The sequence below is a fragment of the Curcuma longa genome, chromosome 15 (genome assembly GCF_044706935.1).
Source record: "Curcuma longa cultivar G26 ecotype Majalengka, Jawa Barat chromosome 15, ITB_CL_G26_1.1, whole genome shotgun sequence".
Lineage (NCBI taxonomy): Eukaryota > Viridiplantae > Streptophyta > Magnoliopsida > Zingiberales > Zingiberaceae > Curcuma > Curcuma longa.
The window spans coordinates 1,540,140-1,553,744 of record NC_133875.1 but is presented as its reverse complement, the minus strand read 5'-3'; the positions used below and the strand labels follow the sequence as shown (position 1 = coordinate 1,553,744).

General features: G+C 40.7%; 2 protein-coding genes across 2 annotated transcripts; both read right to left on the bottom strand.

The window, feature by feature from the left end:
• Nucleotides 1-6,030: 6,030 nt before the first annotated feature.
• LOC141845773 (uncharacterized) lies at nt 6,031-6,733 on the bottom strand. Its single transcript, XM_074733776.1, has one exon. It carries the CDS (start codon nt 6,726-6,728, stop codon nt 6,174-6,176), a length of 555 nt encoding a protein of 184 aa, XP_074589877.1. The 5' UTR covers nt 6,729-6,733; the 3' UTR covers nt 6,031-6,173.
• A 3,821-nt stretch (nt 6,734-10,554) lies between these two features.
• LOC141845743 (serine/threonine-protein kinase SAPK7-like) lies at nt 10,555-13,309 on the bottom strand. The gene is made up of 9 exons (XM_074733739.1): nt 12,823-13,309; nt 12,665-12,739; nt 12,475-12,576; nt 12,306-12,359; nt 12,136-12,228; nt 11,960-12,052; nt 11,368-11,472; nt 11,191-11,289; nt 10,555-11,103 (listed from the first exon to the last, which is right to left on the bottom strand). Exons 1-9 carry the CDS (start codon nt 12,940-12,942, stop codon nt 10,744-10,746), a joined length of 1,101 nt encoding a protein of 366 aa, XP_074589840.1. The 5' UTR covers nt 12,943-13,309; the 3' UTR covers nt 10,555-10,743.
• Between the last annotated feature and the right edge of the window lie 296 nt (nt 13,310-13,605).

Below are 13,605 nucleotides of genomic sequence, written 5' to 3'. Positions count from 1 at the left end.
AGTCCTTAAGCTTTAACAATTGATAGATAAGAATTCGTGAAACAAAAAACATATCTTAGTTCCATTTTGAATATGTATTTGTTATTTATTATAATTTGATTCTTCATGAGCATTGGGTATGAAAATATTGATATTTGAGTTTGAATTTTATAAATATATGTAATATTTGAATTTGATTTGAAATTTAAAAATATAAATAATTTTATCTTGAGCTTTGTTTGAATTATTTGAATTTTGATTTGAATAGAATTGAATTATATTTTGAAATAATTTAAATTTGAATTATTTGGATATAAATTTAAATATATTTAAATTAAAATTATGCAAAAATAATTAGAATTTAGATTGAGTTTGGCTTGTGAGTGATTCATGAATAATTGAATAAAAAATTATGGGTTCAAATTTGATTAGAAAAAGTTATCAAATGTGCTTGGAGTTTGGCTCAAAATTGATTTTGAATACAAATTAAATATTTTTTGAACTGGTTCAAAAAGTTTGCAAATAGATTCGAATCATTTGCACCTTAGTATTGTGGATGAAATCTTATTGTTTAGCACTAAATTTAGCTCTTTAATAATAGATTTTTTAGTTCTTTAGAGGTAATTAATGGTGGAGAATTAATCTTGGAGGCTGCCTGACCTTTCTTTTTGTTCACCCATCGAATAAATTAGAAAGTACGAGTGACTCCTTGTTCTAGTAGTCAATATCTCAAATTTTTTTTCTTATTAAAGGAAAATATGTTACAATACACTAAGATTCGAATTGTAAATACTTAAGTAACTTATTGAACACTTTTTTGTCCCACTATGCTTGAAGGCACCTTCTCTCATTTTCTTTTAATGAAAGATTGTGGGAATCATAAATTTTTTCCCTCACATCCCTTGACATGGATCTATGATTCTAAGGACTTCATTAATGTTCCACAATAAATGTGAATAAACAATGTCTCAAATTTTATTATAATCACACTCTACAAGACACATACACTAATATCTATTTAAGGGTTTTTTTTTTCCAAAACAAACAACTTCAAAAAAATCTAATGTTCACACTCAACAAATTTAAAAGACCTAGATGAAATTTGAATGTATTTGCTAAGTTCTTGAGGGTGTCAAATTGATAAAGGAACAATATCATATTAGTCTTTTGGGGATATTGATATCGAAATTAATATCGTCGGTGTTAGGTCTTAGAGAGCTCAAACACTATGTTCTCATAGAGATTGGGTGTCAAATATATTCTTGGACGATTCGAATAGGTGAATTTAGAAAATATTTTACAAGACAACTCAATGGGATTTAGTAGTGTGCACAACTTAAGGAGGTTAAGCCGTGTTTAACCAACGTTTTTAACCATATTGACCAATTAATTACATTCTTGAGAGATCAATTTGGAGAGAATGCATTGATCATTAAACATATTGACATCAAAATATTAAATGATGTTAGACCTCAAAATGTTAAATCTTAGTATTTTGGAAATGCTAATAACAAAATAAAACTAGATATCGCTTGATATTATTACTTTGAGCATATGATATATATATATATATATATATATACAACGAAGGAAACCCTACAAAAGCCCGCCTCTCCCAAATCGCGCGGCCAAACCTCAAAATCGGCACGCTTCCCTCTCCCTCGTTTGCTCTCCACGGCGATTCTGAGATCCCAAAATCGCCCTCCTACGCTCGAAAGCCTTCCCGATTCTGCTCCGCTTCCTTTGTGTCCTGCGGAGTTTGTATCCCCGTCACCGTCGTCCCTCCTGCAAGTCGTCCGTCGCTCAAACCCTAGCAGCCGTCTCGAGCGACGACGCCATCCTCTCTCCATCTCAGCCGGCGTCGACGCTCCTTTGCCAACTCCGCCTCCGCGCTCCGCGTCGCATCTCCTTCGCGGTCGCAGGCGGCTCGGCCCTCCGGTGATCCTCTCTGCGTCGCGCGAGGGAGGAAAGCGTATTCAGTCTACTACTGAGGGTCGAGATATTGCGTCGACTGGTGGCTTAATGAAGGTCTTCTCCTCACTGACATCATTAGGGTTTAGGGTTTAGGGTTTAGGGTTTAGGGGCCGACGGCTCCCAGATATTGTGTGGCGGCGGCGCAGCGTCTAGTACGGGCTAGGGAAGGTAGGGACCTTCGAAGATGAGTCTGTTGACGAATCCAGGGGGGCGCCTTTTTCTCGCGGGGAATGGACGCCGACGGCTCGCCGAGATTGTGTGGCGGCGGCGTCTTCTCGTGGCGTCTGGTACCGGCTAGGGAAGCTAGGGATCCAATAGCGATTTTCGCCCGACGCCGTGGAGCAAATGAAGATTCAGCCGCGCGATTTTGGATTTTGGGATTTTGGAAAACGCGGGATGAAAGTTTGTTTATTGCTATATATATATATATATAAACATTCGATATTAATACACATGTTGGACCTCATTAAAAATAAAGTTAAATTTAGAACATAATGTTGTTTAAGGTTATTTGGTACATGAACTTCAAATTATAAATGATCATTTTGAGATTTTAAAACTTGAGGGAAAATTAGAGTTATTTTTGTAAAATTATGGCGGGAAAAGGGGAGAAAAAGTTTAAATTTAATTTGTAAGTTTCAAAAAAATATTAATAAAATGACTTCTCTTAATTCAAAAAAATTATTTTTAAAAAATAATATTTCTTATTGATCCAAAGAAAATTCTATTAAAAAAATATCTTAATGATGAAATAAAAAGAGCTTAAATAATTTAAAATTTTAGAGGTCAGTGGGGAAGAAATTGGAAAATTACATTTAAATCTTAATTAGAAGAACAAGATATTTTGGCCAATTTTAATCCTTAAAATCCAGTTAATATATTTTGAATTATTGCTCATGGATCTAATTCACAAGGCATTGATATGATAATTTTAATTATAACAAAAATAGTAGCATAACTTGAATATATATATATAATCACGTGAGATTAATGTGAAGATTTACAAAATTTGATCACTAAATTTTACCTATATTTTATTTATAGATTTACCAAAATTTACAATTCAAAAGAAATTTATAATGTCCAACTCGCTCGAACTATAAGAGCCAATCGGAGCGCTATAAATGACTTTCGTTCAACTAAACGACCCACCCTTGGATCTTTGGTTTTTCAAAGTTGGAACCACTTTGATTCTAAGGTCAAGTAGAAAGGGTTTGAATTTGAGTTAGGGCAAATTCAATTTCATATGTAGTGTTGAAGGTCCTATTGAAGGATGATGTGTGGTGCTAAAGGACATTTGTGATCAGTTCACGCGAAGATTCGTGTGCACTTCTAGTTTGTCTTGTTGATGTTTTTTGACATGGCCATGGTCCTACGTCGACCCTACCACTATGCAATCAAAGGATGACACGTGGAGTCAGACGACATTTGTTGTTAGCTCTAATTTACCCTTGTTGATGTTTCTTGATCTAACTTTGGTCCTATTTATAGCTCTTGTGATCATGTCCTTACTTCCACATGGAGCCAAGCCAAACAACATTTGTAAATAGCTCACAAGGAGGCACATGTGCACCTCAAATTTGCCCGGATTGATGTTTCTCGACATGACCTTGACTCTCTTTGTTCTAGGAGTGCAGGCGAACTAAATTGGATAATATAAAAATATTGATATTCGAGTTTGAGCTTGAAAAATATGCGTGGTATTCAAATTCAATTCAAAGTTCCAAAATATAAGTAATTTTGGCTTGAGTTTGGTTCGAAATGAAATTTGATCTTGAGTCGGTTCAAGTTGTTCGAACTGTGATTCAAGTAGAATCGAATTGTAGCTCAAAATGATTCAAATTCGAGTTTGGATCGAGTTATTCGATCCTTAATTTGAGCATATTTAAACCAAAGCTATGTACAACATATAAAATTAAAGAGAGTTCAATTCAAGTTCGACTCGCGAATGACTCATCAACAATCGAATAAAATATTATAAATTCGAATTTGACTCAAAAAAAATTATGAAGCATATTCAAGTTCAACTCGAATTTGATAATTTCGAATAAGAATCAAATATTTTTTTGAGAACTACTAATGATCCAAAAAGAACTCTCAAAGTCTCCTTGATTTAGTTAATGCCATGAAAGGATTGATTATGTTTAATTATATGTCAGGAGGACCCCAATCAAAGCTCTATTGTCATTATCATCATTCTCCCTCTCTCTCTCTCTTTGATAATGCAAATATCCGGATTTTATCCGACTAATCTTGGAAGAATGAGTAAATTCAAGATATAGTTTATGCACACTCAGAAGTCAACATTCAGGACATTCGTCCTATTTAAGATTCAAACCTTGAATTGCTCTTCTGAATACTTTATCACTGCACCACAACCGACGAGCATCTTTTTTTCTTCTTTTTTTGTAACATCATGACCATCAGGTCCACCATGTACATTGCCTGCTTGCTTCTTCATCAACTACATAAATTATGTGCACTTCCTGAGAACCTAGCAATATTATTGACAAAGAGGCACACTGTCATTTCCCTATGGCAACCCTACCCTACACACATCTGACACATCTCAGTTGTGTCTGTACTTTCTTCTGTTCTATATGATTCAGATCCAGGACTGCCAGAGATCCATCTCCTTTCCACTCTCAAGGCCTAAAATAATGCTCACTTCATGCAATTATTCAAGAGGAGGGATTTGTGAGCTGGCTAGGGTTCAAAGTCTGCCAAATGGCACATTGGTGCCTCTGTTAATAGATTAGAAAACAATATCTAATGGAACTAATCCCATTTTTGTTATCTCTATCCTTGAATCCACCAATGCCTATCCCAAATCTGAATGACAAAAGTTTATAAGTTGTATCAGACCTTTATAAAAGCTAGCTTAAAGGACCTTATTTGTATAGTCAACATCAAATAATTGGAGCTAGCACTCATTAAACTTCTTTGCAGAGGACTTCAGCAAATTGAATCCTCACTACTTAAGATTGGTTCAAATTTTCAAAGCTACAAGTAATTTTCAGGTGATAGTAATGGTGCTTTTTGCATCACCATATGAGTCACTGAAGCTTTAGTTTGAAGAAAGTGTCTCAAGAACAGAACCAGTCTCTTTGCCGGCCGACCTGTTAAGATAATTCAAGGACAATCGAGGTCGACAAATCCTAGTTAGGCTTTTTCTCTGTTGAAATATAATGCACTCTAAGTTGACTTACAGGATGCTTAGCACATCAACCTACAAGGATTGAATGAACTTGCCAACAACTCGCAAAGCTAAGACCTTGTCATATCAGTGTCCTTGTTCTGCCTCACTGGCATTGAATCCTAGATCCATACTAATTGTTGCTGACAGTCCTCTTAGGAATGTGCCAGGAAAGAGATTTGTGAGAGCCCTAGTAATTAAGTCCAATGTTCAACTTAGGGAACAGGAATTTTACTATATATAAAACAAAAATGCTAAACCTATTCAAGCTACATAATTTATGATAAATCTGATGACAACTGATGGAAACCAAGAAAAAAAATGTATAATAACCACACAATTAATGATAAATTAGGATGAAGTTAAGAACAACAATCATTGACAGAAGCACCTGTTTGTCATTTACACATCAAGATCATGTTTTTTGACAGGAGAATTGGAAGACTTCAATTTTAAACAGAAATCACTTCTCACAATTCATAGCTGTAAGAGAATGCTGTAAAGAACCTGAAAGGATTTAATGAAGTTAATTTCATGTCAAAGGCAAAGGAGCACAGGGCTCAAGTATTGAGGCTGTTGGATTGGTGAATAATTTTCACCAAAAGGCCAATTGTATGCTGGACCAGTTGCATAAAGAACCACTGAAATGGATGACTGGTGTGATGTCAACTCTCCAACTTGTTCCACTGTGCAAGATTATGGCAGTATGTTCAAGGCACTAGAGAAATAGATGTGGCTCCTACTACCACTTTCTACTTCCACTGACCACTTTCTACTTCACCAACCAGTCAAACTTTAATCTTCCTCTCACCTTTCAAACATGCTTTGTTTTCTAGCATTTATGATTTCAATTTCCATACATGTAGCTTGGATTCAATATCATGAACTACTTTGTCAAACTTCATTATTACTTATGATCACAGTAGCGCAAGAAATTGATACAAGCCAACGATCAGCACACAACAAAGTAATCGACATCATAGTTTAGCACCCAATTGTGGAATAGTTTATGTACTTATCTCGATCAAGGCCGACGACCCAGCAAAGCCACCGATCCGGGGCGAGGGAGGCGAACGGTGGCGTCGTCCACTACGGCACACGTCGCCTTGCAGGATCCGTAGAAATCGAAGATTCGGAAGCGATCGGCGATGGTCGCCGCCGACCGTCGCGGGAGGGATGAGCCACAGAGCTGATCATCCATGAGGCCCCTGGCGCAAAGGGCGAGCGCGGCGGCGAAGGGGTCGAAGGGGGCTTCGGCGCCGCGAGAGGAAGAGGGCCCGGAGCGCCTCTTGCGGAGCGCAGGGAGGGCGGAGCGGGAGCGGAGAGGGGGCGGGAGGGGGAGGAGGGGGTTGGGGAGTGGAGATCCCAGGGAGGCAAGGGGAGGCGGCGACGGGTCCTTGGGGATCCCGGGGCGCTGCTCCCAGGAGAATGGGACGGCGGAGGAGGCCGGCGGCGGAGACGCCGGGGCGGAGAAGGGCCGGGAGCGCGTGCGGGCGGAAATGCGGGAGGAGGAGGAGCCGGAATCGTCTTTGGATCCGTCGTCGGTGGGCTTGGAGGAGGGCGGCGCCGCTTCCTCCATCGGAAGGATCGTTATCGTACAGTGTGTTGGGGAGCGCCGTATGCTATTTATAGGGACTACAGGACGCCGGCCGGCCAGCTGGCCCACTCAGAGAGAGAAAGGCTCCACCTCTTTCAAACTAATTTCCATTACCGACAAGGAAACACTTCCAAATTATTGACCTTTAAATAGTTTTTTAATTTAATTTTTATTAAAAATATTATACATCAAATATATTTTTATTAAAATAATTTTATCAAAATCATTTTAAAGAAAAATTGAAATCATCATAAAAATATCAATGTAGCATCTAGTTGTTATAATAATTTTATAATGATTTAAACCCTTTTGAAAAATGGTTTTTGATTAAATTTAAATAATTTTGATTGAGTTTGTAAAGATTTTTTTAATATAAAAGTGCTCTTTTCTATATATTTTTTAATCGAGTTAAATTGACTTATTATTTTACGTGGTGTAGCAATTACTGCTTGATGCGGGGAGTCAAGACGGGTGACGTGACTTTTCTCCAAGTCTTCTCAGGATCAAAACTGAGGTCGAGGTGGCACTCGCGTCCCTTGCCTCATCTTGGCCTGCAGCATTCGCCCCACCCCGGTTCGCCACTATTACTCTCATCTCGCCTTCTGACGTCTTGGCAAGCAGCCTCTCTCGGCAAAGGAGGACTCTCGTCTCGTCTCCTGATGTCCCGGCAAACAACCCCTCTCGGCAAAGAAGGATTCTCGTCTCATCTCCTGACGTCTCGGCAAACAACCCCTCTCGGCAAAGGAGGACTCTCGTCTCGTCTCCTAACGTCTCGGCAAACAAGCCCTCTTGGCAAAGAAGGACTCTCGTCTCGTCTCCTGACGTCTCGGCAAACAACTCCTCTCGACAAAAGAGGACTCTCGTCTCGTCTCTTGACATCTCGGCAAACAACCCCTCTTGGCAGAGGAGGACTCTCGTCTCGCCTCCTGACATCTAAGTAAGCAGCCCCTCTCAGCCAAGGAGGACTCTCGTCTCGTCTCCTGACGTCTCGGCAAACAACCCTTCTTGGCAAAGAAGGACTCTCGTCTCGTCTCCTGGCGTCTCGGCAAACAACTCCTCTCGGCAAAAGAGGACTCTCGTCTCGTCTCTTGACGTCTTGGCAAACAACCCCTCTCGGCAGAGGAGGACTCTCGTCTCGCCTCCTGACATCTCGGTAAGCAACCCCTCTCGGCAAAAGAGGACTCTCGTCTCGTTTCCTGATGTCTCGACAAGCAACCCCTCTCGGCAAAGGAGGACTCTCGTCCTGCCTCACGACGTCTCGGCAAACAATCCCTCTCGGCGCAGGAAGACTCTCAACTCGTCTCCTGACGCCTCAGCGAGCGGCTTTGCCTGAATGTTTCTCTCTAGTCAATCTCACTTTTATATACGAACTCGACCACTCCACTTCTGTCAGGCTAGGCTATAGCCTCAACCGTGACTCCCTGACACTAGTTGTAGGTGTCGCCGCTGTAAGAGGAATGTGCTAGCCAACAACGTGAGTATGATGTCCCCTGACATCAGTCCTTGCTACGCCATCGCATTAAAGACACATCAAGTCGTTATACGTGGCCTCTTCCTTTAACCTCGTGGTCTGCACACACTACCAAAAGGAAGATATGGAGAATCAGACTCGAGCTTTCCCTATGTGTCTCCCTTAAGCGCACAGCTAGAAATAGAGGAGACAAAACGAAGGTCCTTTATGTAATTGTGTATGGGCCCGAGGTGTACAGCAGCCGACTTCGCGTACGGAACCCTAAGGTTGATTATAAAAGGAGTAACTCACCACCATGCAAGAGGTCCGTCTGAAAAACCCCTCTCACTGCTTTCCTCACTAGCTCTTGCTCCCTTGTTCCTCTTCGGAACCCTAACTTGAGCGTCGGAATGGCTTGTCGGAATTCCCCGGCGCCAGTCTAACCTCTTCTGTGAGTGCCTTTCAGGAGCCTTTGGACGTTAGCTCGCTTCGGAAGTCCCCCATCTAATTTGGTCATAAGATTGCCTACATCGGACAATTCATTGACTGGTGACTTGACCATCCATGGTATTTAGCCGGAACACGACTATTATAAAGAGGTTATAATAAGGACATTTTCAATATAAAAAAATATCATCCAAAATAACACTCTATTTTTTAAAAATCAAAGAGCATTTTAGGTTAGAATAAAAATATTTTTAAGATAAAAAATATAAATAGAACGAAGTTTTGTAATTTTTTTTAAAAAAAAGACTCCTTTTGATGATGATAAAATTAAGGAGAAGTATAATAGTGCTTAAGGGGAAACAACGACATTGATTGGTCAAATGGTTCATGATATTGGCGTGCTGTCTTTTCATTGGCTATAATTATTGGGGCCCTTCGACGTGGTGTCACGCTTCCATGCCGTGGTACAGTATTAATGATCAAATTTTAATTATGTTTTATTGTAAATTAATTTCTTCAATTTTCGATTGAGTATAAAGATAATTCTAAAATACTGATTCTAAAATTTTCCCTATATTATTAAAAGATAAATCGAGTTTATTTATGTATGTTATAGCACGTTTGCTTGCGCTTTTTCTTAGAAATGCACAAATTTCAAAATATTTTCTCGTGTTTACTTTGAATGAAATGGGAAGGGAAGGGAAGCAATTGGCTTTCCACCGGAAATGGGTGGATGGAAGCAACGGAGGCAAAATTTATGTTTGACAAATTTATCGCCCCCAAGACATAGTTGAATTGGTCACAACAGGATATACTTGTTGAAATGAGCAAGAGTCGAATTTTAGTGAAGTCGAGACAATGCCCTCCGTAGTAGTCAATTGTAATTTTTTGATTTATCTCCTCATAAATGATCGTAGGATCGACCGTATGACACCGCTGGAGTGGCAGATTCCATCTTATGTTAAAGAAATATTTGACAAATTTACCAAAGCCTCTTGGAGATTGAGTTTCATTTCTTTAATTTGAAAGAATATATTCTTAGAGAAAATTATTTAAAAAGGTGCATAGGTAAACATAAAAAAAGCGCTCTTAGTTTGTTTGATACATTGATGCAGTAGAGACGACAGAAGCTATGTGCAAGGACCTAATCAATATACATAGCTAACTGTATTTCTCGATTTACCTCTTTATAGATGGTCATGGGACCAATTGTGTGGGGCCGCTAGGGTGGCAGATTTCACCTTTTGTAGAAGAGAAAAAGGACCCAATCAATATAAAAGTTGTGTGGTATGATTCAAAACTTGATCAATATAAATATAAATTCCACGTGGCATTGACAAATTTACCAAAGCTCCTTTGAAAGAATATATTCTTAGAGAAAATTAAAAAAAAGGTGAGTAGGTAAAAATCAAAAAAGCCCTCTTAGTCAAAAGATATTTTTTTTAAAAAAATATTGATGTGGTGGAAACGTCAAGAGTCATGTGACATGACTTGATCAACACCATATGGTATGCTCCCGACTTGGTCAATAGTCTTCGACTGGTTAAGCCGATCGAGCACTCCTATTTGACGTGTCAACCTCCCGACTTGCCTAGTACTCTGATTCAATCTGTCAACCTACCGAGCACTCCGATCCGACCTATCAACTTCTCGACTTGGCGACCTCCCGACCTCCTAGCACATGAAAGGATACAAAGGTCGACACCGTAGTTATAAAAATATTCTTTTAAGAGGTGTGTCCTTTAAACTTCTCTTCATAAGGCGCATCCTTGAACTTTTCTTTTTATATAAGACAAAGGAAGAGGACTATCAACTACTTTTACTCCATTATGTTCTTTTCTCCTAATAGACCAACCAAGAGAAAAACCATCTACCTATTATAAAAAGAACCCATAGGAATCCCTTGCAACAATCAAACTTGCATGATACAAAAGGCTTTTTATATTGACATTAACAATTACAAAGTGTTCTCACTTAGTTATGCAACAAACACACAATACAACAACAAACAAGATCAGATTGAGCAAAAAGTATTGTAAGAGAATAGAATCATACCATTTGTCTTCCTTTTCTCCCTTTCCACACTCTCTTTTTGTCTCTTTAATTTACCAATTGCATATATTCTCCACTAGCATGAACCTCCTTCACCCTCTTCTCATACTCATCATCATCATCATCATCATCTTCTTCATCCTCCTCTTTAATCTCAGGTTTCATTTGTAAGCCACCCTCCAGCTCATCTTCCTTGGCCAAACCCAAGTCTGACAAGGCCGTCGACAATGACGGAACCATGCTTCTTGCCTCCTCGACGATGCTCATTATCTCCTCCCCGCTTTGCGGCGAGTAGGAAAGGTTGGTGGTATCCCTCTTGTAGTACACTGATTGAGCTACTTCTGTTAGCTCCCTGGGCAAGTTCTTCAAGAACCAGGGGAGCTTCCTTATTTCACCGATCGTTATCCTCTGAACAAAGACAAACTCGCTCGTGATGCTTAAGCCCTGCGACTAGAGAATTCTCACATATCGACTCGGAGAATCAATCGGTATTACCTTTGATGGGTCAGCAACAAGTATCCTGGAGAGTAGTTGCCTACAATCCTTGGAGATGTGCACATATTCTGGTATTTTGTATTGCACAGAAACTATCCTCTGCGATCAAAGAAAAACAGCATCAAATTTATCCATTGTTGTTTGAGCATCTAGCCATTTGTGAAACCGAGAGATTACCGCCATCGTCTTCTTGAAGTTCTTCGGATCTTCAAGGTCCTCGAATGGATATGCTCCCACCAGCATCACATAGAGTGTTACCCCACACGACCATACATCAGCCATCTGGGCCATTGAATCTAAACTTAAATGATAGTAGTATGAACTCTTTCACCTCTTGCAAGTGATCAATGAGCATATAGAGAAGTTTACAGTGCAGAATCTTTCAATTTATATCACAAATCTTTGAAGATAGCGACATGAACTCGAAACAAATCTTAGAAAGATCACCAAAAACATACTTTTTTTTGTTAAATTCACAAAGAAGAAAGGAAAGTCTGAAAAGCATGAGGTAAAAGTTATGTATAACACACATTCAACTAAGAACTGATAGCAGAGGGATCACTCATGGATTCACAATGGCATCTAGATTTATGCATAAATGCAAGTCAAAATCACAGGAATTAATTCGATCACACCAACCACTGAATTGGTGGTGGTCCAGACCTTATCGACTATTACGGAGCACTGCACTGCACTAGTCTACGTCTGAGTTCACATCAATACGAGAGGAAGAAAGGATGAAAGTTGGGAAGAGAGTTACCGAACTAACCTTGCCGTCGTACTCGTGCCGAGAGAGGACTTCAGGGGCGATGTATGCCGGCGTGCCCACCGTCGACTTGGGGCGGGAGTGGAGCACCGACGACTGTCATCGCGAAGCAAATGGCAGGTGAAAGGAAGGGAATTCTATCACGGAAAAGAGAAAGGTAGGGGGACTGAAAGAGAAACCTTGGAGTAGCCGAAGTCGCAGATCTTCAATCGCGGCGCCGGACTGCCGTCGAGCAAGGTGTTCTCCAGTTTGAGATCCCGGTGGCAAATTTGCTGAGGTCGGCATCGATTTCGTTAACGATTTTTTTCAGAAAGATTACGTTTTTCTAATGGAGAAGCAATAGTTTCACCATGACATGGCAGTAGCTGACGCCGCAGATGAGCTGCTGGAAGAAAAATCTCGCCTGCCGATGCCACAAGTCAATCAGACAGCGAGTGATGCTGACGTTGTGGAAGAAAGCAGCAGACTTTGCCAAATCAGGGGAAGGAAGGAGGGAATGACAGGGAAAGGTAACCCACCTCGTCTTCGCTGAACCTTCCCGCGAGGCAGATGCGCTCGAAGAGTTCTCCGCCGGCGGCGTACTCCATCACGATCGCCAGGTGCGTCGGCGTCAGCAGCACCTGCAATGCCGAACAAACGCTCTCAAGCACAAGGCAGCATCTTCTAGCTAGGGTTCCAGATTTAATTAGGGCTTTTGGCAATCCGCACCTCTTTGAACCGAATGATGTTGGGGTGACACAGAGACCGGTGATTGATGATCTCCCTCGCGACGTTCTCATTGATCTGCGTGACCCAGAAACGACAATCCCGAGGATGACGACGAGAAATCGATAAAACAAAACAAAACAAAACAAAAAAAATCCCACCTTTTGGCCTCTGGGGATGTACTTCATTGCGACGAACTCGTTGGTATCCTTGTTCCTCATCAACCGGGCGACACCAAAGTTGCCGGCGCCGAGATCCTTCACAAACTCATACTTCTCCATCTTCGTCCGCACCTCGAGATCGCCACAGACGGACAAAGGGGAAGGAAGGAAGAGGAAGAGGAAGACAAGACGGAGCGTGCGGAGGAAGCAAATGGAACTCGAGGAAAACGCAAGTCTTTGCACATATAAATAAGTATATTTCCCAGAAGAAGACTGGAAACCGATAACGATGCAGACTGATGGCGACGGCACGTGGAAGTACGACGACGGCGCGAGCGGCGGCTGAGCTCACAGCCGCCGCCTTTCGTCGGCGAGTAAGCTGCGCTACCCCAAAGGAACCACCCTCCTCCTGATCGGGCGGCGAGCCGAGAGAGAAGAGTCCGGCGGCGGGCGACGGCGGCGCTTCCGTGTGCAAGAGTCTGAAAAGGGGAAAAAAAGGAGATATTTTGGTCGCGATATTCTTTCCCTACGAGGAGGATTCGAGCTTCGAGGGGTAAAACCGTAAATAGGAGTCGTGCAGCGGAAGCGACGCCGTAATCCAACGCTAATTTTTAGTCGACGACGCGACGCGTGCAGCACAAATCTTGTCCATGCTGACTTAATTGATAAAAAAAAAAATTTTAATATAATAAAATTTAAAATTAAAAAGTTTTTTTGAGTTTAATTACGACCGAATAGGTATAAGGAATAAAATTATTTTGATAAGTTTATTTTGATATAATA